A 27,702-nucleotide genomic window follows, 5' to 3' on the forward strand; every position below is an offset into this window, starting at 1 on the left:
AAATTCCAAGAGTGTAACTTTCCTGATTCAAGTAAAAAATTAAGAGGCTTAAACAATTTTTTATTAAAATTTTTAAGCTAGTGGAGAATCCAGGAAATTACAAACCTACAAGTTTAACTTACGTTAATAAAATAATGAAATATGTTGTTAACCCTTTCATTACAATGAGTGGAATACACACAGCTCATAAATATGAAAGTATCCATGACAGTAGTTATGCTATTATTTTTGAAAATTTACACACATGTTTAAAATATTTCACAGGTTACTGATAAACATTACAAGGATTTTGTAAACAAAACATCAGAATTTCTCGAAATTCTTTTCTCTGGGAATGTTGACTATCCAACATATAGAGAAATTTTAATTTCTAGATTAAAAATAGTTTTATGCATCAGAAAATTTTCAAATTTCATGTGTGAAATTTTTATAACCTTCAGATAATTATCAAGTACTTTCCAAGGAAAACTTTATATTTAATCTATTATTTTCAGTATTGAATTGGAATCTCTATGTTTAGCAGTTTTGACTGATCTCGTAACCACTATAAAAATTATAAAATAAAATATAAAGTTTGGTTTTTTGTTTCTAGAATGACTACATATTATAATGACAACACAAATGTTTAGTCTACATAACTTAAAATGTTGTAACATTATAGATTTATATGTATTTATTATTTTTATTTTATTGACTTTTCAGCAATGTCTGACTAATATTACAGAAGTAGAATGATGTGCTGTACTCATGTTACTGTATTCAAGAATATATAACTAATGTTTACAAAGTGACCTGTCTTAGCTGTATTTTAATGAACTATATTTGTAAAATAGTCACATTTCAGTTATATTATACATATACACATTTGTTACTACTAATTACAAATACATTCCTAAACTTATAGAACAGTAAATAAAGAAGTAAAGAATTATTTCTTCTAGTTGACCTCTGTACTTGGTTACTACTTGTTGCAGCTTGGTAAGTCTTAATAAATTCTGCACATGGAGGATGTGAAACAATGTTTTTTAGGTTTTATATGTATATTTGAATAACTGAAAAGTCATAAATTATTATATTGATATCACAGAATTCCACTATAGCTTATCAAGTTTAGTAATTATGCTGTATTTGGTTTTAAAATAAAAATTAAATTTCAAACAGGCTAAAGACTCAAGTTACCAGCCCCAAAGATTTGTCTCAAAAGAAAGAAACAATGCCGTTTTACTTGAAATTGGCTGAAAAAACCACTTGGGAGACATTCCGAGTATTCAATTTGCTATTCACGTGTCATGATACACGTGTACATAAAGGTACATTTCCATAAATGAAAAGAGATGAGTGAGATTTGTGTGTTTGATTCAGTATATGACAATAATTTCAGCAAATATTAGGTTGTTGAAAAAATAATGGTGGAATTAAATTTTAACTTTAATTAGAAATAAAAAAAAATAAAAGCAACTTTATTAATCAAAATAGGAACCTAGTGAATCTACAACTCTTTTGCCAACAATAAACAAGATTATTTATGTCATGATGATAAAACTCTGAAGTCCTAAAACTCAAAAGTTCTTTAAAGCTATTCTCTGCTTCTGCTCTGATGTTGAATCTTCTGTCCTTTAAAAAGTTGTAAAAATGCTTGAAAAAGTACTTGTCAGTGGGCAATAAGTCTGGAGAGGCAATCTGTTGAACTTTCAATTCTTAACAGTAAAGTGATATTCTGGTTCAGCAAGCTGTAATGAATAATACTGGTTGCAGATCATAATACAATGACTATAATCTTCTGGTGGTGCAACTTTGGCTTTGGGAAGTGTTTTGGAGCCTCATCATGGTTGAGTCATTGTGCAAATTGCTTTCTGTTGTTGTAAAAGGATCCATTTTTCGTTTCAGGTGACAATTAGACAGGATTCTACTTTGTATTCTAGCTTTCCAACATTGACAGTTTGAGTTCCTAATTCATACAAAACTATATATTTCATATTCTCATATCACAAATGTCTAATTTAAACCAGTACTGCATTCAGTATACCACATGACATAAAAATTAGTTTAGGTGCACTTTTCTATTATTTACTTTCAAAATCAAAAAATTAAATTATTGTATGAAAATTTGAATTATAATCTACAATTTGATACCAAAGTTAATGACATAAGGTCATAAAATTGTAGTTTAATAAAATTTTGAATGTGAGTGAACAAACATGACCTGGCCTTTGACCTGCGACTCATATGGAGAAGGCTAAGGACCATTAGAAGGATCATCTTTGAAACAAAACTAATAAAAAGGTCTCAGAAAAGTTTCATTAGTTTTTAAATGACATAAATGATGGAAGAGTCAATAAATTACTTGAATTTGCAGTGATATTAAGTCTTGGGTGCTGCTAACTGTAAAAAGGATGCTGTTGATTTAGATCAGTTAGTGATTTGGGAAAATAAAATGGCAGATAAATTTTAATTATAATAAATGCAAGATAATGCATGCAGGTTATTATAATTTTAATGAGAATGACCTCAACAGTGTTATGAAGGAAAGGGATCTTGGTGTAATAGTTCATCAATTCCTAAGGCTATCCAAGTAGTGTGCTGTTGTTAGTGGCAGGGCAAATAGTATTTTAGGTTTTACCTACAGAAACTCTGAATACAAGTTTAAAGGAGTTATAATTTCATTGTACAGGTTGCACTTAGAATACTATGTTCAATCTTGGGTTCTTTACCTCAAAAAAAGACAATAAATTGTTGGAAAGGGTTATTAGAATGGTATCTGGGATGGAGTAATTGTCATTCGAGAGGAGAGGCTGAAATCTCTAAGACTCTTTTCTTTTAAAAATAAAACAGTTACAGGTGATCCAATTGAGGTGAGATAGATTGTAAATGGAACCTATGCTTCATCTTTTTTTTTTTTTTTTTTAAACAGTGAGAATAGTAGGACTTGGAGACACAAATATAAATTTTGGCAGGGTAGAAGTTACCTTCAGTTAAGACAGTTTGAGTTTTGGATATTATAGAGGCAGTAAATTTAACTTAGTTTAAGAAAAGGTTTGATAATTATATGAATGATAAGGGCTGACTTTAAAATTTTTGTTTTTATGTAAATTTAGCTCAGAGGAAGGAAGAAGCGAGATAGCCCAACAGGTCCCACGTTGTCCCAGAACGTTACATTAAAAACATCATCATAATAAATAAGTTTTTTGGTGAAGTTAGTTTCTTTACCTTAGTTTTTAGAAAGCATTTAATGAGGTACCATAGCATGAAGTTACAAATTAACTCAACTGTAGGAAATGCATGAAGATCACATTGCACAAAATATCAAAATGACAATCTTTGGTTATGTACTCTTAAAACATGACTGTAATAATTTAAAAAACATATTAATCAAGAAACTACAGATATTTGACCAGGAGTGTTTATAGATTTCAAACACTATGAACCATTCTGATTCAGAGAAATAATATCGAACATTACTATTTTTATGAGGACTGAAAAGTAAGCTTGTTAACCACGTTAGGCCAAACAAGGAGAGCTAACTAGCATTCCCATCAGGTGAAGAGTATCTGTGTATCAACATAAAATTAATTCACTTGTCACAGAATTTAACTATCAACAAAATATTCAATTTCAGACCAGACAGAGGCCTAAATATTGTTTGTGATTGTGTAAACTTTGTGTATAACCGTTACTGTAAATTCTTGATTGTATATTAAAATATATTTGTGTTAAGAAAGTAAACTGTGTATATCAAACTTGTTGGCAAATAGTATAAATTTAATGCATACTGACATTTAATTACCTTGTAAATTAAAATTACTGGTTATTTGAAATACATAAAATAATAAATCTGATACTCATTCAGAATAAATTATAATATGTAACAATTTCAGAGTGACAAAACCTTGTCTTTTTTCCAAATACTGTGCTCTATGGCTGGAGCAAAGAACTCTTCTAGCATGTTACCAAAACTAAACCGAATTTACATTTATTGAACATACCACATGAGCTTGCCAATAGGACAAGACAGTCAATTTGTATCTGACTTGCTGATGAACTACATCACATTACTACAACAATCAAAGCAACAAAGCAAAGGTTCACATTCATACCATTACCAAGATTTTCCTAACACCATTTTACAGATTAGACAATGGTGCAAGTTATTTCCACTTACAATTGCATTCCAAGTATTTTTAACACTTTTTTAGTTTACTGAAGTAATTTTGCCTAATAAATAAATGAAAACAATGAGAATTGGTAAAACCTTTATATTTCAGTGTGATGTTAAGACAGTAAGTTCTCTTGTGTGTTGATGTCTATTCAAGTTTAAATTTTATACAATATTAAAGTGAATTTCAAACAGGTACTTACTTCTGAATCACAAAAAAAAACACATTTTGCTTAAGTATGAATTAATGCTGTTAACAAGACATACAATATTTAACCATAACTTTCCATCTTCCACATGATTTATTGCACAAGTGTTAGGTGATACTACACATGAACACTTTCCTGCCGTAAATTAGATTTTATTGAAAGTTAGAGTTCAATACATAGAACTTGGCATCTATATTTTGTAGTGTTTATTTTTAAATCAAAATTATTTACAATCCCAGGCCCCCAGGATACAAAGTGTTGGATAAAATATACATAAGCTCATGAGAGCAAATTTTACTGAACAAAAGGAATAACCATGTGAAAAATTGAAATCTTCCTACTGAAGAGCAGTCATGTGATGAAACGTAATCTGAAATTTGTGCTTAACATGATCAGGAATCTCATGGTAAACATGAAGAACTTGTGCATATATCAATTCATTAACTCTCCTTACACAGGCTCGGTCAAACTGACCAACCAAGTAACAACTTCGTACTTGAAGTCATTATAGCTTTAATACTACTAACTTTTTATATACCACATATATCTTCAGAAAATCTGACAGACTTTTAGTAAACTTTACAAGTTTTTCACATACAAAAAAATCATAATTGTAAGTAAAGTATTTTTATGAACTTAAAACAAGATCTGTCCACAAATATATCTGAAGTTTTTTAATAGAGTGAAAAGTGATTTTCATATTAGATATATAATTATTTTCTTTGTCTAAAGATATCAAATCTCATTTGCGTAATCTCTAAATCCTCCTAAGTACAATTCAAACATTTGTTTTGAGTAAAACCTAATATTATCTACCATTCTCCATACCCAAACTACAAAAAGTTGGCAAAATTGACCAACCTTCTAACAACTAAAAAAAATCTAAATAAATTTAAATTACTCTTATTCTTTCCAAAATGACTTCAGATTTTAACATGAAACTACATTTCCTTATCCAAAGTAGGTTTAAGCTCATAACATTATACATCTATTTATACTTAAATTTTGTTTCACAGTCCTATAATTGCCCTTTCAACCATGTCTAACTACTATTTGTGCCATTATACAGATACAACAGAGAGTGTTTGTACCCCTGCATCCCGAGTGGTTTTTTGCTCATAACTTAAAAAGTATCATACATAGGATAACAGAAGTATAATATATTATAAATATTATACTAACACACATCTACATATATTTTTATTTAAATTAAATGACAAATAAACTGTTTATAAACAAATAACCAAAAACAGGAGAAGCAGAAAGTGTTCATACAGTTCAGAATGTGTGAAAAAACGGATATTTTCATAAAAATTTTGTTTAGTTTGGCACATAAACTACATTATACCATTCCAAAACTAGACACTGAACTCATAATTTTTGAAATTTAGCCAACCAAAAATGTACTTCCGCAATTTAGCGCCATCTCCGTCATTATCTGCTTGGTCATCATGGCGAACAGCAAACAATTGTCCAGTGATTTAAAAAACCAAATTATCATAAAATACAAGTCTCGTGTGTCTCTTTCCGGTATTTCTACACAACTTAATGTGCTGAAGTCTACTGTTCAAAGCATAATTGCCAAGTTTAAGCTGACAGAATCAACTGCTAACCTTCCTCGTTCTGGACGTCCCACCAAAATTCCAGAGACAACCAAGAGGAAGGTTCTCAGAGAAGTTAGTAGGAACCCTCGTTTAACATGTAATGATACGCAGAAACTGGGGTTGAAGCAAGCACCACTACAGTTACGAACATGTTACGCTCTTCTGGGTTCAAAGCATGCCGTTTTCGTAGAACTCCATATTTAAAGCCTGTTTATTTAGAAGCATGATTGAGGTATGCAAGAAAGCATGTAGATAAACCATTTACCTATTGGAAGTGTATTCTTTGGTCAGACGAGACTAAAATTGAGCTTTTTGGCCACAATGATGTTCGCTATATTTTCCATAAGAAGGGGGAACGAAATCTTCCAAAGAACACCGGCCCTACAGTTAAACACAAAGGTGGCTCGATCATGCTATGGGATTCCCTCAGCTCTCCTGGTGTAGGCAGCCTTCACCACATCAACGGAATCATGAAAAAAAAAGAGTACGTTGATATATTAAGCAATTATATCAAGAATGATGTTTGGAACTTGCAGCTTGGGAGTTATTGGATCTTCCAGCACAACAATGACCCTAAGCACACATCGAAATATGTACAATCCTGGTTACAGAGGAACCATATAAGCATTCTGGAGTGGCCATTGCAGTATCAGATCTTGACCCAGTTGAAAACGTTTGGCAAGAATTGAAGACCAGGGCTCATCAGTCAAGTACTGTCAAACGATCATGGAGGGCTATGAGGAGAGACTGCACCAAGTAATTCACCTGAAAGGCTACACAACTGACCATATAAGTAGATGCACGAACAATTCCTGCCCCTCCTATGTTTGGTTATTTGTTTATAAACAGTTTATTTGCCATTCAATTTACATAAAAATTTATGTAAATGTGTGTTAGTATAATATTTATAATATTATGAGGAAGAAACTACTCATGACCCAGGGGTACGAACACATTGTCGTAACTGTAAATTGTAAATCACTTGGGAAATGTGTACCTCATATTCAGCTCTCAAATTAAAATATTCAGGACCTACTCCATTCTGCTCACTCGTATAACTTGTGAAAATTTTTTTATGATATTATTTATTTTACCTACAGGAACAAAGCTTGTACTGAAAGAAAAAGTAACAATTCTCTGTACAGAAAACAATATAATATATCATTTGATAGATGAAAACCTTGACTCTCTATTGGTTATAAATAATATAGTATTAAACACAAGACAGTACTTCTAACAAATCCCAAAAGAGAGAATGTGAAAAGTGGATGTGGAAAGAGGGTTCTAGTTTTCCATGTGATGGCTCTGTAACCAAACAAGATTGAATTAATTTTGTACTTATTGGAGGGGCAGTGAATAAATAAAAGAGGAAATGCCTACAGCAAAGGTGTCACAATTCTCACACTCAGGGAAACTCAAGATTTTTTTTAAAATATTGTTTTATAAAATAAGAACTTAAAACTTGTATACTATTAAAATGTAGATTATTGGCTACAATTTTATGTTATACTAACTGGTATAACAAACACAAAAGTAGTGTAATTACACTTTGAATGTAAGTCATTAAAAACCTCATGACATGCATAGCAAAGGATGCCTGTGCAGAGAGGGTTAATGGATGGAGTATGATCTGTGCGAGAAAACTTATCACAAGTCATTATAAATAACTCGAGTTAACTCACTTGAAAAATATTTCATTCTTGCAAAACTAAGAAGCAGCAGTCTTGGGTACAAACAGAAAATGTTCATCAAAAAACAAAATAATGATAATGATTTTGCAACCCAAGTCTATAGTGGGCAGGCTCTATCATGATAGAAGTACAAGACTTTTGTGGAAAACATAAAAAAGTATACGAAAACCTCAGTGGGAAAAATGCCTTAACAGACCCTTGTTGAAGAGAGTAAAACTGTCTTCAGCAAAAGACTTAAATGAATATGTTGAGAAGGGTTTAAAAGTAGGAGTCACAGAACATAAGATCAGCAACAAATCACACTGAGGATAATGTCAGGATATCTGTGGGAGACATAACAAAAGATATACAGCTTCTTTAATAACTGAAAATGCAGCTCTGTCACCCACAATAAAAAAGAAGACAAAGTCCTGATCATGAAAGAGGTAATGGAAAAATGAGAAAATGATAAAAACTGGATAAAAACAAGAAATAAAATTATGCAAACATTATCTATAAATAACAGATCAAATAGAGTGGCTTATTGTTATGGATGAATGTCTGCAAGTGTGTGACAACATTCAAGCTATCCGAAAGAAAAAACAGCTTTACTAGCAAAAACTAGATACCATTTATGATGCTGTAGATGAGAAACATTACAGTGGAAGATATAACAAAAAAGTACTGGAATAGTATTTTTCTGAGATAAATGAGAAAAGTGGAAACTAATCGTGGCCACTACCCCAAAACAAATTCCCCCAAGATGGGCTTTAAGTATATACTGTTGAAGAAACCGAAAACCAGAAAAGCATCAGAATATCACGTACTGTCATCACAAAAGCTTCAAGCATAGGACAATTAAACCACTGGTACAATCAAAGAAACAACAGCACTTTGAAAGACATGAGGTAAATGAAAAAAAAAAAAAATCACAGCAAAAGAAAAATGTTTTTAAATTAAGTATCACCCTGCCTATTGATATATGGTGCTAAAGCTGAAGTGTCTACTAATACTAGAACATGGAGGTGCTGTAACATGAGCAGGAACTCTTGACATGCACTTGAAATAGCATAAATCTCTAATAGAATGATACAAGAATGTAATATTAGAGAACACAACAGACCCTAAAGAGAATTGCCCAACACATCACCCTAGCCCTGGAAAGATGCATCAGTGAAAGGGTGTACTTGGAGTAGATGGAAGAAAAATCTACACAAGAAAGTCATAAACGAGCCACACTTGAAGGTAGCTGAGAATAATAAGTTCTAAAAGAAAACAATCTAAAGGATGGACTCTATAGTGAAAGAAAACCCTACTGACACAATAACCATGATCCAATGAATAAGTATGCACACCAAGAACTCAAGAGATTGCAAAGTCAAAGGAGACAAGTGAAGAGTTGTTAAGAGCATTAATACAAAACTTCATATGAATGAGATTATGTAGGCTCTACTCAAGACTTTGGCTCCTAAACAATCTAATCCAGAAAAGAAGCAAATTGGAATGTCAACTCAGAGCAAGACAACTACTCAGCAAGTATACCCTAGTCACTCGTGCAAAGATGACAATGATATTAAGTGTACTTTAAAGACCAGTTAACAGTTTGATGTGTAAAGATACAGAGTGCTGAAGCCAAACCAAGAAAGGCCATAAACTGATAAATAATTCTACCATGTAAAAAAATGCATACAGGTAAGACAAGACAAAAAACTAGTCTTTCCAAATACCCATTCATCTTCTAAAAATCTTGTTGAATCAGTTTTTCATAAGAGTTGCATCTAAAAAAGAAAAATATCTAGATAACAAATGAGTTGGGAAAGATGTAAGGCCAGTCTCTAAACTCTTGTTGGCTTTTGCATTGCAAAGAAATTAAAAATCCAGAGGAGAAACATGAAATACAACATCAATATCACTTTGTTGTAGCAATAAGTAGAAATTGCCAGATCCAAAACTGAAAGGGTCAGTGTTGAATGACAAAAATAAAATCAAAGTGAAAAATTCAATAAACCAGAGAATATAAAGCAAAGAGTGCATAAATAAACAAAAAATCTGAGATGTTTCCCAAAATTCTGGACAGAGAAGTAATTCAGAACAGTCAATAAGCATGCTATAAAAGATGCACCTTTCTTACATCTACAGTAACATAGTATTAATTTTCAAGAAGTTTTGGGAGGCAAAACTGGGCTAATTAGTTTTTCTTTATCTACATTATAAAACTGCAAAAATCAACAAAATATGTCTAAATAACAATGGATCAACAGACTTATAATTCAAACCATCACTTACTATTATAAATATGAAATTAACATATCCAAATGAAAAGGTCAGCACAATTGTAATCCATATAACCATTCATGTCACATTGAGAAAATATCCACCAATAATTAAAAATAACCTAACTTTTAAAGAACAACACCTAAATATAAAAAACAAGGAACTTATATCATGATAATCCTGTGAGAAGAGTTATGTGGGTGAAATTGGAAGTGTTGACATGAGTTTCTAACTATCAAAAAACAGACATTGAAACTTAAACAATATCATTTCTTCTGAGAAATTCTGGAAATCAAGTCACTTGGAAATTAACAACAATTTTACACAAGATAGATGGCTACATAAAAAGAAGAATTCTCAAAAGTTTCTTAGTCAAAAGCTTTTTTACTTTTAACACCCTCCAAGGTCATTTTAAATAAATACAGCTTACTGCCCTTCATCATTAAAATCATTAGTATCATTAAAATAATTCAAAGTTCTTGGATCATGTAGGTTTGTTGACCAGTTTTTCATGCCATCAGATGATAGTGTTAAAATTAAGAGGATGAAGCTTGTTTCAAAACTAGTTATCCTAATATCAACAGTTCTAATAGTTTGTTCCATTTTACATTTTTTTACTAACTATGCTATCATTCAAACCATGTTTTATACTTTGTTATGCCAATTCACAGAAGTTTTACAGATTGTAATGATGTAGCAGTTATTAGATCAGTAGAGTACCACACAACACGCACAGATGTATATATTACAGTAAAACATTAAGCATGAGATTTTAGAAGGGAATGATATCCAGAAGCAAAACAAGATGTGTGCTAAAACCTACTCTTTGAACAGGACAAGTGTAATACCTGCAGAGACAAAAGAACATGGAGGTCAGCAAATTAAAAAATGAGCATCTTGAAACATACTCTAACAGGAAAACATATCAAAGGACTATAAGAGTTACAACAGCAGTAAGAAAGGTATGTAATAAATATTCAAAAGTAATGTCTGATCTTGATTAACTTAACACTGTGCACACATTGGAGTTAAAGTGTCATAAGCCTACATTTTTACAGAATTGTTGGTGTTTAAAAATATAATTATTTTTAATTTAAAATTTGCAACTTATAGCACAAAATAATATGATGCACAAAAAATAATATCCTGAAACTACTACAATTTAACCATCAAACAGCAGCCATCATCAACTGATGCTACTATCTACAACATTCCCACTGTTTAAGGGTTAATGGGCTTTCTAATTAAGCCATAAAAAAAGAAATTGTTAACCCTTTCGCTATGGGCTCAGTATAATATACACAAGTTTGCCTATGCACTTACATACATACATTTTTGATACAACATGTGGATCTTTACAAAATTTGATAGATTTTTAATAAAGATTACAAGTATTTTTTGTATAAAAAATACTATTTTTAATGAAACATTTTTACTAAAGATTTGTTTGTGAAAATAGAATATTTTTCATTACTAGCCTGAGTGCAAAGTGATTTTATGTTGTGATTAAAAAATATTATTCTTTATTTCCAAAATCTCAAACATTATTTGCTTTATCTCTAGAACCTCCTAAATACATTTCAAATGTTTGTTTTCAGTGAAACTATATTTTATGTTATTTTCTGTACTCTTACTGCATGGGGTCTGTCACTTGACCAACTTCATAACCATCATAAAAGAATTAGGAAATATAAATTATGCTTTTTTCATGCTAGAATGATTACATATAACACAAAAATACAAATGTTTAGTTGAAGTAGATTAAGTCTCATAATGCTATGTATTTACTACTTTATCAGCCTGCTAGTCATTCCTAACTAAAATTACATTATTTGCATTGGCACAATGCACGTTATGTATCCAGCAACATAAAACTGACCTTTAGTCTTCCCTGTCTTGGCTGAGTGTATGAGTAACCTTTTACACAGACTAAAATGGCCAAGAAACCCACTCTGTGGACATTATAAGCTGTTGATTGGTTATTCAGTTACAATACATTAAAGTAAGTCTACATAAGTGACCATTTTCAAAAATGAAAAGAGGTAAATGGGGCAGTGTTTGATTCAGTACATAAGCTGTATCTCAGCAAAATAAAAATATATGAGGTTCTTTTCTTATTTTATATTCTAGCTTGATAATATTTGTAATTTAAATTCCTAATTTGTAAAAAACTATAAACTTAGTATTTCAAATCACAAACATCCAATTATAAACAGTGTTGCATTCAACATATCAGGTGACTCACTAAAATCTATATTTAGATGCATTAACATTTACTTTGAAATTAAGAAATTAACTCATAAAGAATGTTAAAGTTTGAATTATAATCTACAATTTGATTCCAAACTTAACATAAATTTATAAAATAGTGGTTCAATAAAATTTTGAATGGAAACCAACAAACTCGATAACATAGCCTATGACTCAAAGCAAAAGGGTTGAAATGATCATAACAAAAGCAAAGAATGATACTGAGACCAAATGTTAATTATGTTTTAATTTGGAAAATTAAGAAATGTCCATTTTTATTTTATTAACATTTTATTTTATTTTAGACTTCTACCTGATGAGTTCAGTTTATTTCAAGTAAAAAATTATACTGATAATAGTCACATAGGCATAAAGATCAAAACCTGTTTCCGATCAGTGTTATTAACACTCCTACGAAAAGACGTTTCTAGTCCTGATTTCTCCAAGCCCGTTCCCCTGGCTGTGGTTTCGCTAGATAGTAGATAGGGACAGTGGGAATCTCGTTAATCCATTCATTAATGGATTTAAATGGCAATTTCATTTAAATACAAAATTATTAGCCTAATATTAATAACCTTTCAAGTTGCTCTGGGGCCTATTAGGCCCCACTTTTCGTAGGAATGTTAAGTACGTGTATTTCTCTTTTTTACTATGCACATTTTTCAAAAATTGTTTATTGCTAAACTGGGATAAATATAATGGTATGGCTTTTTGTCAATAAAAATAGAGTTAAAATTGGACTTTTAAAGATTATGCAAAACCTGTTGAAAAAAATCCTTTGATTTTTTAAACGATTTACAATACTGATAAAGGATGGACTCTGAAGAGAGCTATTTTTAGCCATTATTGAGAATTTCAATCTATAAACCATAAACCTGTTGTTTATATTATCAGGGTATTAATATAGTAAGCACTGAGGAAGAAACATACATAAAATCACACTGTTATCTCTGTAACAGGGAGAAAGCAAAACTATATGAAACAAAGCACGGTGTGAAATGTTCAAATAAACAATGTCATATGTTGCCACTAGAACTTTATTCATTAGTGTCTTTAGAATTGTTGCTCCACCTTGCCACTTCAATGATTTGGAAGTAACAAAAAACCAAGAGTTAGAATGGAACAATTTTGCATAATTAAGTGTGTGTGATGATTGGTTGATTGATTTAGTGTTTTATGGCAAAAAGCAGTCAGGCTATCTGCATCAAACATCCAGTAAAAAGGTAAAAATAAAGTAAATGTAGTAAAAATTCATAAAAGGAGATGAAAGTAAAACAAAACAGCATTTAAAAACATAAATAGCAGAAAACCAATGTTGACATCTAGTCTTCTATGTTAAGAGAGAAACCACAGCAAGAGAAATTGTAAAGGACTTTCTGTGGCATAACTGTAATTATCATAACCCACCAGGAAGACTAACAGGTAAGTACAAGAACCACCATCAGTCACCTGAAGTTGGCCATTCCAGTCCTGGTTCCAGGTTATGTGTCATTATGGCCATTATCAAAAGGTAAAGTAATAAAAGTGTGAAAAGACATGTAGAAAAATTGTAATAACTTGCCAAATATCCGTAAAAGGTAAAAGTAAAGTAAATGTTGTAAAATTCATAAAAGGAAATGAAGGTAAAACAAAACAGCATGTAAAAACATAAATAGCATAAAACCAATGTTGACATCCAGTCTACAATGTTAAGAAAGAAACTACAGTAAGAGAAGTTGTAAAGGTCTTTCTGTAGCATAATGGTAATTTTCACAACCTGCCAGAAAAACTAACAGGTAAATACAAAAACCACTGTCAGTCATTTGAAGTTGGCCTTTCCAGTCCTGGTTCCTGATTATGTGTTATTACGGTCATTATCAAAAAGTAAAGTAATAAAAGGTTTAAAAGACATCCAGAAAAACTGTAACAATAACTCACCAGGATGACTAATGGGTAGTTCACACAGATTTGTTAGTCACCTGAAGTTTCCCTTTACAGTCCTAGTGTCGAGTTATTTAATGTAACAGCCATTTTCTAATTTCAAATCGAACAAGAGATTGTGATTATTAAAAGGGAACCACAATAAAAAAGGTTTAATGAATAAATATAAAACACTTAAATGACATTAAAAAGATTAATAGTCTTTAAAAAACTAAAAACTTTATCATGGTGGACAGTGTCACTGTCACCAATAACACAAACCTTGGGACAAAACATGTTTCAAATGGTGTCTTCGTTGACAGTTGTAACGATGGCAAGAGTACAAAATGTGGCTTATAGTGGTTTGAGTGTTACATAGACTACACATACATCAGTTTCAGATAAAAGAAAACGATGAGTTAAAAAACTGTGACCAATGCGTAGTCTAGTTAGAACGACTTCCTCCTTCCGATCCTTATGGAAGCAAGACGGGCAAAGTCCAATATAGGGTTTTATTTGGAAAAGCTTGTTTTTGCATTGCTCACTCCAAGTCGACTGCTACTGGCACAGAGATGAGCCTTGAATACAGGACCATAGTCTATGAACGGAATAAGCACTGCGGTGATAGTGCCAGAGCAGATAGATTTAGCTGCCGTGTCTGCAAGCTCGTTCCTGCGAAAATCCACATGACCTGGTATCCAGAAAAACTGGATTAAAGTAGATGTGAATGAGAAATTAGCTAGTCGGTTTTGAATATCAGTGAGAACAGGGTGTGAACCAACGTGAAGCGATTCCAGAGCCAGTAGAGAATTAAGCAAGTCAGTATAAATAGTGCAGTTGAAGTACTGCTTAGCTTCAATATGATTCAGGGCAAGAGAAATGGTGTACAGTTCAGCAGTGAACACAGAAGCTGTAGAGGGGATTCTGCATGCAACCACCAAACCATGGCAGAGCCCACAGAGTTACCTGATTTGGAACAATCCATACAAATTGGAATGGAAAGATTGTTCAAAAGATGTTTAGTATATAAAAGATGATACTTCCATTCAGGAGTATCTGCTCTTCTCAAATGACTTAAAGAAAAGTCACATTTGGGGACTGTAATAAGCCATAGTGGGATGGGCAAACCAGTGGATACTGCAATGTTATCCAATTCATCCAACTGTGCCCAAGTGACTCTAGCCCAAGTGGACCAGCCAACTGATACAAGGGGGGGCCACCCATCAACAGGAATTCAAGGCCAAAGTAGTTTGTCAAGGTTGAACCCCTCAACCACCAGCATCCTCTCCTCCCCTTCATGGGTCGCCAAAACAGGCAAACACGTGGATAAATGTTTAGATCCCAGAGGAAGTAACCTGATAGAACAAAACCTTCCCTGGGAGGTCCCCTCACCACGTACAGGAATCCACACCGAGGGGTGTGTGATGATCAGTCTTGAAAAAAAACAACAAAAAAAAAAAACAACAAACAAGTATGAACATTAGATGTAACAGTATGGCACATGTCAAAATATATGTAGCATCAGATATTTCACATTTGCTGAGTTTATTGAGATTTGTAATGACATTCATTGTCCTCACACTATAAGCAGATGCATGTACAACTTTCATTTTTATATATTTTGTCCCATTATATATACTCTCTAAATATTATTGTGGTACAATATGATACCCATAAGATGCATCCCATACTGGTTTGCTGGTAGGTAGTATGATATTAGAATACAAAAAATAACATTTCTTTTCTCAATACTGTATTTTTCACTTATTTTATTGCCAAAATAACCCTTACTGGGATTTATTCTTTGTTTAAAAGTGCCATGACATTTTATGAATTTAATGACCCACATGAGCACTCATCAACCATAACTTAGCATAATGTTTTATTACTTTACAAACCTTTAAGTTAACAAATTAAAAATTACTAGAAGCATCTTACTGAATGTAATAATTCTAAACATTTATTACAAATATGAGAATTTTTCTTAAGATAATGTTAAAGGTTAAATAATTTGGTAGGATCACATTCACCAATAACTACTTTTCTGTTCTAATAAGTTGAATCCTTTCACAAGTTTTGATAATAAAATCACAAATAAAAACATAAATGCAACATAATCAATAAAATAATTAAAAAAACATACCACTTCAAGTGAACTGTCAGGATGCTCTGATGTTACATGTTCTTGTAATGTACCTTCAGTGAACCCCAGTTTCCCACAAAATGGGCATGCAAATGCTTGAGGCTGGTCAACAGACACAGCTTCACCTCCATAATAGATATCTAGAATTATAATAATACCAGAATTATCACTGATAACAGTTAAGGTATTATGCCTTACATTATTCTTGTCATTAGTTATGATTATTATTATTAATACAAATAAATTTCATAATTACATGCAATTTAGATAATAGATAAAAATTCCAGTAAATTACATTTGGTATATGCAAAACAAAAAACATTTTCAAGTTAAACACTTCAATGACACAAGACAGATGTATGTATACAATATATTTTCTGTCATTAATAAACTAATGGTTTTTATTCTTTAATATTATGTCAATAATCTACAGCATATTTATTGTATGTACATACAAACAATTTTTTTTTATTATTTACTCATTTTTTTGAGATATATTGGTGATATTGCCTTAATGAATATCACCCAAACAACATAACTTGATTCATTAAGCATGAGTGTGTTGTGTGTGTGTGTGTGTGTGTGTATATCACCCCTTGAAAATGTTGTTAATTTGTTATATCTTTTATTAGATAACAGTCAAATATCTAGAAATTATATGTTTATAGAATGCACTCAACAAGATCTATTCAAATATGATCTCAAATACTAATTTTGACACTGGCTTTTGTAAATACCCAAATTCCTCATGATTTTAATTACATTTTCTCATGAAACGTATTGTGCACCTGCTGTAGTTCCTTAGATCTTCTTGTTCCAATTAGCCCACAAAATGATGAAACAAGTTTCTCTGCAATAACTGAATATAAAAATGAAACACAAAATAACACAAACCAGATTCACAAGTTAATATTCAGTCATCATTCCCTTAGATTTCAGTACTGTTTCACACTGATGTGGTATGCCTTCAACAAGTTTGTGCAGATATTCTTGAGTGATTGACTGCTGTCTTTTGAGTACTTCAAAAAGTTAATTTTCTGTATTTGGCTTGTAATCTTTTGTTAATTGGTTTAACTTAGCCATAAATTTTCATTCAGATTGATATAAGGTGATTTACCTGGCCTTTTCATAACATCAATTCTTTTATTTCCAAGACATCTTTTAACAACTCCACTAGAATGTTTTGAATTGTTGTCTTATTGGAACAATAAAAACCATCTGGATATATTCGATTCACAGAGGGTATGAGATGATGATGAATCACAATTTCACAATAACATCCTACAGTGAGAGTTCCTTTGACACAGTACAAATCACAACTTCATTCCATGAAAAACACTCCAATTATTGATTGATTTTTTACTGTGCCTTGCATAGACCAAGGCTGTTCTTTTTCTTTACTAGCCTGCCAAACGAATTCAGTAGATTGGATTTTACAGAACAAAAGGTGCCTAATCACTCCAAAGAACTTGTTTCTAATCATCAACACTCCAACCACTGAGTTCACGAGGAAATAAGTGACTTAAATGATTCTTGTGACTAACAAGTGATTTCTTTGACTTTTTTATCACTTGATTCCTTTCTCTTTTAGGTGACACCAAATAGTTTTTGAAGAAATTTTGACCCTGGTCTGAGCCTTTAATTCATCAGCAAGCTGTTGATATGATTTTAAAAAATCAGTTACAGAACATTTAATAATAAAATAATCACTTCTATCAGAAGTTTTACATTTTCTTCCTGACCCAAGAGAACAACTCCAATTTTCAGTATATTTTACTTTAGCACAGGGTTTCTTTGTTCCAACTCAAATTGAATTATTTTGAAATTTAACACAAACCAACTCCAGATTTGAGCATACTAAGAATCTCATGATTACTTCTGAGTTCCTTTAGCATGTGCTTCTTTAAGACTCTTTGCATCCATGAAATACAATCAAGAAAACATCACAAAAGTTACACACCAGCCCTAAATATCCTTTTTGACATTATTTTCCACTTTGACAATTGCACAGAGACTTGTTTGATCATTTCATAGATTAACTGTAATAAAAAGATCTAAAAACTATGAAACATTTTTTTATGAGAAAAATTTAGGTGTTTACAAAAGTCAGTGTTAAAATTAGGATTTGATACATTTTTTAATAGATCTTGTTGAATGCATTCTAAAAACATATAGTTTTACATATTTTTCTGTTATCCAGTGAAAAATATAACAAATTTACAACATTTTGAGGAGGGGTATTTTTCTGTCCATTCTGAATATGTAACACTGAAAGTTAACATTTTCCTTAACCAAAACTATATTTTTAATATATACTTCTTTGCACACAATAGCCATTACTCAACATGTCTTCAAAGTCTTGCATATACCATTAGCAATAAGCTATCTCCCATGTACGACAAGTATTATAACGTGAACTTTACTAATACATGATGTAATAACCATGTGATGATAGCTACCACTAATAGAAAGGTGATACATCTTCCATGTGAAATAAGTTCTAATGAGCACTTACACTTGAATTTAACTTCATTCTTAGATGAGGCAAGAATAACGTGTCCCTGGAGTGAATAGGAAGAGTAAAAAGATGTGCTGGCAAGTTTCTTCCAGAAATACATTATCAGAGATGTAAAATGTTAACTTCTGAAAAATATTCTTACTTCTCTTCACACAGTAGTTAGAATCCCACAGTGATGTGCTGGAGAGGCTAATAAAACTTCAAAAACCTAGAAGGCAACTTTAGTGGAAAGACTATGGAGTGTGACACTATAGTGGAGGTTTACTATAGAGGCAACACTCATGAAAGACTGCATCCATCTAATGCAGGGTATAGTATTTACGTAGATGGAAGTACGAAAGGATGAAATCAAAACGAACCTATACAGATGGATGCATGGGCAGAATAAGATACAACCAACTGAGCATTTGCATACAACAGGTGGGTAGAATATATATAGTTGTGACAAGGAAAATGATCAAATGTACAGTATGAGACATGTTCTGGTGTACAATTTAATTATCTTACAAACAGGAATGAGGACTAAGTCCCTTTCTGAGGAGAACACTTACCCCATCTGATTGACCAAACCATTAAGAAATTAGCACATTACATAACAGGAAGAGATCTGCACTACACTGACAAAATCACCTCTACCCTACTTATCACCACTTTGTGCTGCTTAAACACTCGCCCAGATAGTAAGGAATTCTCTAAGTTGCTCATCCCAGTTGACAGAAACTGGTAGTGAAAAGGACTTTGTGTCCTCCACTTAATGATAAAGCTCTTTTACTGCAAAAAATACAGTGGATTACAGCAAAACCTAATTTGAAAAACTAGCATAAGCAAGCCAGGAAAGTGGGCAGACCCTCTGCCAGTGCTGGCATTTACCAACGACAGTCCCTGGAAGGTACGATCTGGAATGGACAAATGAATATAAATCTATACTATTATAACTGTCTTATGGAAAATTCTATCTAAAATAAGTGGATAAGTTAGGTTGGTTGGTTGGTTTAGTATTTATTAGCACAAAACAATTGGGCTATCTGCACCAAGCAGTTGGTAAAAAGTAAAAAATCAGTAAAATATGTAAAAATGAATTATGCTAAAATAGAACATAGTCCAATTTTCAGATTAAAACCTTAAACAGAGTTAAAAAGTCCAATGCTCCTTAAAAGTTTAAAAACACAACTGAGGTGGACATTATCACCCTCACGAATGACATTGACAAATGTAAAGGGTGAACCCACTGTAAAGATATGTTTGAAATGGTGCTGTTGCTCTCAATTGATAATCTAGCATTATGGCAGTCAAAGATTCTCTTGTGGCTACATACAAAGAATAGGTAATACTGGCAACATTGCCAAAATTTTACAAGGAGGTAGCAGTCACTACCATTTGAAATTTTATCTCTGTTGTAGCAAATATCTAAATTAAAAAGAGAAAAAACTACAATATTTAATGGAACTATGGACTGAAACTGAAGTTAAAACAAATTGAAAGTAATCCAAAGAAAGTTAAGTCTGAAAAGAAATTTGAATTGTTAAAGACAGCACTGAGAATAAGTTTGTTTGCTTGTTTGAATTTTGTACAAAGCTACACAAGAGGTGCCTGCACCACTAAGGATAAGAATGAACTTAATTTCAAGTGCAAGTACTTAAGGGATCAACTATGTTTAGAATATGTGTTGCCATCCTTCTGGTGAATGACTATTGTTGTATAATGATTATATCATGTACTAGGGTAGTTTGCATTGTTTATACATCTTAGGCAGGAACAGCTCAATGCAAAATCTCAAAAACACACACAAGAGACAATTACAATATGCAGAGGTAAGAATATTTCAAGAATTACCTTAGACTTAAGAAGTTCAATACAGTTACTGAATGGATCTTCAATGTAAAGCAAAAACATCAAATCATCTAGAACTCAAAATTAAAACAATGAAACAAGTCATACTAATGAATTTATATCATAACCTCAGAGTAGTAATATGTGCATACATTGCATATGTGGCAATAATGAAAAAAATAAATAATATTGGCAAATAATATTACAGTTGATGAAAAGAAATACTCCCAGCCCCTAAATGTAGAATTATGGTTTATCCTTAATACATTTTTGTGAATAAAAATGCATTTGTAATATCAAAAACATTTCAGAAACTACGGAGTTATTTTTAATAATATTACTAACACAAAGCAATTCTACTGTACTTTCTTACCAAAATCCGAACGGGTAAGAATGCATTGCATGGGATGGTCTGTTGTGTGACGAGCTGTTACACTCCCAGCTTCATAGCAAGTGGCACACAAATCATAGTCATAGCATATTAAACATTTGTACCTTTTCCCTCTGAAGTTACCATTCATGCAAGAGTCACAACTTACACCTATAATGAAATATATTTGACAAATTTCAAAAACATTGGTATCTTACCCATAAAAACTTTAGTTTTAAAATCACAAGCTTTAAAAATAAGACACACTAGAATACTTCTTGGCATAAGAAATGCACATAAAGTAATGAAATTCAAATTAAAATCACTTGAATGCTGTAGTAAATGTTTATGGGAAGAAATCTGTTATTCATTCTCTTGTTCTGTAAAGCTTTGGAAAATCTAAGCTAGTACCACAAGCACTTGCTTATGCAAATTATGCCAAAGTTTAATTAACTTTACATAACCATTTTGTTACAGTTTGCCTAATAGTTGAAGCGATAAATTTTTTCAAAGCTTTACACACTAAAGAATGATTAGCATTTTCTTTTCACCTAAAATAACTGAATATTTAGAATGATGGTTTCTCAAAAAAGAAATGAATTCTTAAACTATATTTTTACATTAACCTTTTTTGTAAAGTGTTTGTATCTGATTCCTTATTGAAGTGACTTGTGTTTTTCAGACATTTAGCAAAGTCTTATTTCTCATACATCTGAAGTATTAATAACCTTAGAATTTCTTTTTACATACCTTTCACATAAAATCAGAAGCATCTAAATTACACAATTATTTTCAGTTTCTTAGAACCACACATAAATTAGTGATAATTACTCCACACAACCTTCACATTTATCCTCTTCTAATTCTATTTATATAACTTCTTTGTATACTTTTAGCTTTAACTAAAATTCCTGTACTTTCTAATGTTATAAAAAGTGTTAAGTTAATTGGCTAAAACTCAGAAAAATTTTCAACAATTTGATTTACAATTAGGTAATTGGTGATATTTAATTATCAATTAATCATCAAATTCATTAATTACTTACATTCAAGTAGTCAAATATTCTCATGTGAGACTCAGATCATTAGAATAATTACAAATTGTAATAAATGGAAACCTTAATTTCTATTAACTGAATTTTTCTGGGGCTTGGCACTAAATGATTATGGAACAGTCTTCAACAGGTTAAAAATAACATAAGAAATCACAATGGCAGTATTTTGGTTACTCTGAAAATTGCAACAGCCTTCAACAGGTTAAAAATAACACAAGAAATCACAATGGCAGTATTTTGGTTACTCTGAAAATTGCAATAATCAGAAACATTAAGTTTGATTAAATGATCATTTACATGACATTAATTGATTCAATTGTGATTCTTATTGACTATTTTACATAACATTAACAAATGTAAACAATATCATAAGTATTAGAGTATATAAATTAAACAACCAGTTCTAACATTTTGTTTAAGGCTGGATCTCCTTATGAATATTGAACATGTCATCACCCATAAATTATGTCAAGATTAGAGTCCTATTTAGTATCAGTAGTTTCTTAACTGAAGACCTTAGGTTTACACAACACAAAAAACAGGCATAATTAAAACAGTGTAGTTTCTCTTTTTCTAGAACTCCCTTTTTCTTATATTTATTAATATCCTTTGAATTATCAAACAAATGATTTAAATCAAAATAATTACTATTCATAAGTAACAGAATCAATCTATTTCTTTCTAGTTACATTCTGTACCAATCTTTATTGAGATCATCTTCCTTAACTTACTGGCTTTCAATGGTTCAAGTTCTGATAGTGCTTATAAATGAATGAAATGTATAGAGATTTCTAGAAACCATAACCAAATGACTCTCTTCACGAAATACTATAATCAGTCCTCATAATGAGTGATAAAACCACTCATTTTCTAGGCCTTTCTTGAACATACCCCTCTTTTTGTGTAACTAACCGTACTTAACAATAAACACACTATTCCTTTGAGCTTGAAACTCCTAAAATACAGGGTGTTCGGAAAGTCACTGTGCACTGATATATTTATTAACAGACAAAACTGCACAGTAACTTTCCGAACACCACGTATTAAAAAAAAATACAAGGAATGATGTAGTAATTCCTAAAGTACACAAAATCAATAAATTGGTACAAATCTGTAATGATTTCAGAAGCATACATTAATCCTCCACATACAGCAAGTTATATAACACTTAAGAATTAAGCCTAAATGAAATCATAGAAACTAAGAACAGATTATTTTACACTTCTTGAAAATAGGCTACTTTTTTTTTGAAACTGTTATGCATCAAGATACTAAACATTTTGTGCATTACAAAACAATTAAAAACTATAAACACTGTGTGAATCATACTGCTGATTCATGGCTTAAGTGTTTACGTAAATGCGTGCATGTGTGTGTGTGTGGGGGGCAAAGCAATTTGAGCATATAATGTAAGGGCTGTTGGCAAAGTACTTAATTTGTATAATCAATAACAATTTACGGTTTTGACCAATTTTCTGTCAAATCACTTAAAACACTTTGCTGCTTGCATGCTCATTTTGGGACTCCTTCTCTAAGGAGATTAAAAATATTTCATTCTTTCAACCCTATTGCCTCTTAGCTAATAACAGTAATAAAGAAGTTACATTTTCATTACTATAAAATTGTATATCTGAGGAATACTTCTGCTCACATAAACAATTTCTCATTTAGTATTGCCCTTTATTTGCAAACTATTTTTCACAGACTCTTTGATTTACATGGTTTAACCGATTCTCACATGCAAATTATCATGCGATAAGCCTACACTAATAAATAGTATACCACATACCCATGCGACTACTTCTACGCTATTCTACTTAACTATCACTTTGAGTGTAGGCAGAAACATAACCACCAGTTGAAAGTGGGAAAGAAGAGGGAGGAAGTGTGAGCAGAAGTATCTATCAGAACTATCTTTTCAGCAAAGAAAAATTATAACATTCAATGAGCATTTTACTTTTGCTCACACACATACTTAGAATCCCAACTCAAATAGGTGGAGCTAACAGAACGAGGGAAAAAAGAGAAGCATTCTTCAAAAGCACACATGAATGAGGAGACACTCTCTATATGCAGTAGGTTGTGCCACTTCTGTACAAGGTATACTCATCTTCCAGTTACAAAAAAAGAGTGATAAAATCTGGGCAAAAATTGTGAGGATCATATCCCAATGGGAGAGAAAATTGTTAGACAGTGATCTTAACTACAACATGTCATAATTTCAATCTCAGTGATGAACAGAATGTGAGTAAAATAAGGGATGTGCTTCAAGGTGTAGAGTGGCTAAGGTAGAAAGGACAATACAAGGCAAATAAACTTTATTTAAAACTTGACCACCAGGAATCAACATCCATATGAGTGGAACAACAATCATAGTATTGGTAAGTCAAGTACAATTCAAAACTCAACCACTGAGAACTCACAAAAGTAAGAAAGAGGATCACACCATCTTCATCTCAAGTTTAGCTGATCAGAGGGAGAAATTTCACCACTGATCTGTGAATAGGTCACATGTGATCAGAATAAAGTAACATACTTATATATATCTAGCCTAAATAAAAAAAAGACCAGAACTTTTTCAAATGCAGTAACATCCTTGACATAAAGGCATTGAGGAGTAGCACAGAGAAAGAAGCAAAGCATCTAACAAGTGCACCCACCATGTCCTACAACAGTAGGATAGTGTACTCAAGGCAAATTGAGTGAGGAACATCCTGAACATGTGTGAGGGTTTATGTGTAGGTGGGGTGAGGATACCCAACCTAAAAGGTGATTTATATTTACACTAGCACACTACATTTGAGAGTACAAGGCACTGATTGATTTATCTCTACATCTAAAATTGAACTGCTGGAAACAAATATCCACTTGGAAGTATCACAAGGGATTCCAATTGTACTAAGTATGAGGACATGATGTTCAGCTCTAAATCCAAAACACAACTGCCAAGAATGATCTCAATTGGCAAAACACGAGTGTGGACAATATGGTGATTGACTCGATTCCAAATCCCAAACTCAAATGCCAGGAACTAATTTCCATGGATTGGTAGGATGAGGGATATTAATCATTTGTATGATGAAGAATATCAGTTATTATGATGGTGCATCCATTTTGAAAACGTTTTGACATTTACACAAAAAAGAACACCACCACCCTACTCTCAACTGGATGGAGTCTTTATTGTTTATATTGTATATATCTAATTTAGAAAAATATTTCAACAATCCTCCACCACAGTGGCTTGGAAATGGAAAGCAATAAGGACTCTCTTACTACACTGAAAGAAAAGGGGGAATGCACTGGGTTGGCAGGGATGAACAGCAATTCCCTTCTGCTTTACCCCTGAAGTCCATGGGTTAGTATGGTCCAGAACAAGAATAAGGAAGAAACTGCTACCAAAAGCAGATAATGGGAAATAAATGTATAAGGTTTATGTAATGCTAGTACTCAATAATGAATTACCTCCAACAGAAGACAGGGTTGAGATGAAGGTAAATGTTAATGTGCCTAAATGAAGACACCATGAATTAATTACAGAAAGGAGGAGACAAGGAGTAAAAGACCAATCAAATCACAATCTGAACATGATGGGTAAAAGATGAAGAAAAAAACATCATGACCAGAAGAGTGTTCCAAGAGAATGAAACAGTGGGAAATGGAGTCAAGGGAAAGAAGTGTTGAAAGCAATCAAGCATGTGCAGGACAGAGAAAGCTATCCCAGATTCAACGAGGAATAATGGTGGAAGATGGCAAGAAATTAAAATGATGGAAGGAATATTCCACATAAGCCTCCAATATGTAAGTCAGCAAATTCAATCCAGTACAAAAGGAACATAAAGTTGAAAGAGCTTAGACAACCAGATCTGAGCTGGCCAGGAAAAATGAATTAGAAAGACCTGACACAGAGTCACATGTATATTCAAAATTACCTGGAAAATAAGACTGATAAAATGAAAACAAAAAACAAACAAACTGAAGTCATAGACTGAATCTCATACTGTTTTAACATATTGACAACCAGAATGAGCAAATGATGAATTGGAGACAAAAAAAACAAAAAAAGTAACTTGGAACTGTGAAAGAAACCAAAACACTTTCTGGGAAAAAGTACCTCACAGGAAGCAGAGACACCAAAAATTTGAGGATTAAGAAGTTATTTCTTGGGAAAAAGTGAGGATGAAAACATCTTAAACATGACAGACAGAGATGTATGTCAAGTGTGTGGGTTCATAAAGGAGAGCCACTGTCTAACACAAGGGAAACAAGAATGAGTGCTCCCTTGGTAAGGAATATAAACTTCCACCACTGAATAGTTGGAATGAAACAGTCAAATCCAGAGAAGAGGAGTGCCAGGGTGTAAAGATCATGAGATCTTTCATTCACAGACCGTTGTCCTGAAACCTCCAATATGTTCAGCTACAAATGTATACAGATGAATAGGGAAAGAGGACAGTTAAGAGAGAATCATGGGTCATGCAGTCTCCTGAAAAGACCACAACTGTGCCAGACCTAATGGCAAAAGTTCATCCATAGATGCCACATCCCACAATGCATTAGAATCTTGCTAGCAACAAGACACTGAACTGTAATGATGATGTGAATAACAAAGTTCCATTGAAAGTATCAGAGGAGGAAAATGGATGGTCCTGACAGAGGTGGGTATTTAAAAAGACAATTCCTAAACAGCTGAGACTGTCATGCAGGTAACAGAAAAATCTTATCCAAGTGTAAAATCCAACCACTTCAGCTCTTGTGTTAGAAGCAAATGAGTATGTTATGGCCAACTCAATTCAGAAGGAACAAGTCAGACATCCTAGTAGTAGAGTTAGTAACATCACAAATTTTGGAAATTAGGTAAAAGTCACACCATTCGATAAAAGGCAAAGGGAACTGAAAAAGGGCCACTGGGCAATGAAATAAACTGGTACCAAATTACATATGAAAAAAATAGATTCCATCCAGAGAAATGAAAAATAAAAATTTGTACTACAAACACTTAGTCCTGCAGAAACTGTCCACCTGTGATCAAAGACTAAATTAAAATGGGGAAGAACCACAAAGTAACTAAGGCAAAACCAATTAATCCAGAACACTAATCAGTATTGAGCATGCACAACAAATGGAGAAATCCATAGGTAGGACACCAAGGACAGGAAGGTTCCAGACATAGAATAAGAATGGCAGTGACTCAGAATATAACAAGAGCAAATAAAAAAATTGAAAAAAAGCATCATAGATACACCATGTGATGCTAACTTCACAGAAGTAGTCTCAAAGAATGGACTGGTGGAAAAAAAAACAGAACTGTAAGTTCCTATTAGAAATGAAAGGTAAACATACAGTACAAGACAGTTTCTTACTCCAGAAGATCCTAAAAGCAAATAAGCCACATTTGAGAGGAAAAATCTGAAGATGACAAATGTCCTAGCATAGATAAAAGGAGGAAGAAAATATCATAGACACAGGTGGAACACCTCTAAAAGAAATTGAAAGGTAGACAGTTCCTGTAGGATAGTCAATAGGACAAGATTGAGTTGGAAAACAAGGTGGGGGATAAAATGGATGGGATTAGCAGAGACTGACCCTCATACAAGTGAAAAAGATTCTAATTATATAAAATCAAGACATGAATCTGCCTGATAGTACGCTAAAGCAAACTGAACAAATTCTTATAAAGTACAAGGCATGCAAGTATCCTTTTCCAAAGGAGACAAAATGCTCACC

The 27,702-nt window shown here is 32.3% G+C and overlaps 1 protein-coding gene across 2 annotated transcripts in view; it reads right to left on the bottom strand.

Moving 5' to 3' along the window:
• LOC143252954 (E3 ubiquitin-protein ligase KCMF1-like) overlaps nt 1–27,702 on the bottom strand; it is a 55,086-nt gene that overhangs the window by 12,776 nt on the left and 14,608 nt on the right. The window contains exons 2-3 of one of the 2 annotated variants that reach the window (XM_076505902.1): nt 20,924–21,091; nt 16,203–16,342 (exon numbers count right to left, since the gene is read on the bottom strand). In XM_076505902.1, coding sequence (XP_076362017.1) covers nt 16,203–16,342; nt 20,924–21,091 — 308 coding nt within the window. The remainder of the gene's footprint in view (nt 1–16,202; nt 16,343–20,923; nt 21,092–27,702) is intronic. The other variant, XM_076505910.1, reaches the window with a different exon arrangement.

The sequence above is a fragment of the Tachypleus tridentatus genome, chromosome 1, assembly GCF_004210375.1.
Source record: "Tachypleus tridentatus isolate NWPU-2018 chromosome 1, ASM421037v1, whole genome shotgun sequence".
NCBI lineage: Eukaryota > Metazoa > Arthropoda > Merostomata > Xiphosura > Limulidae > Tachypleus > Tachypleus tridentatus.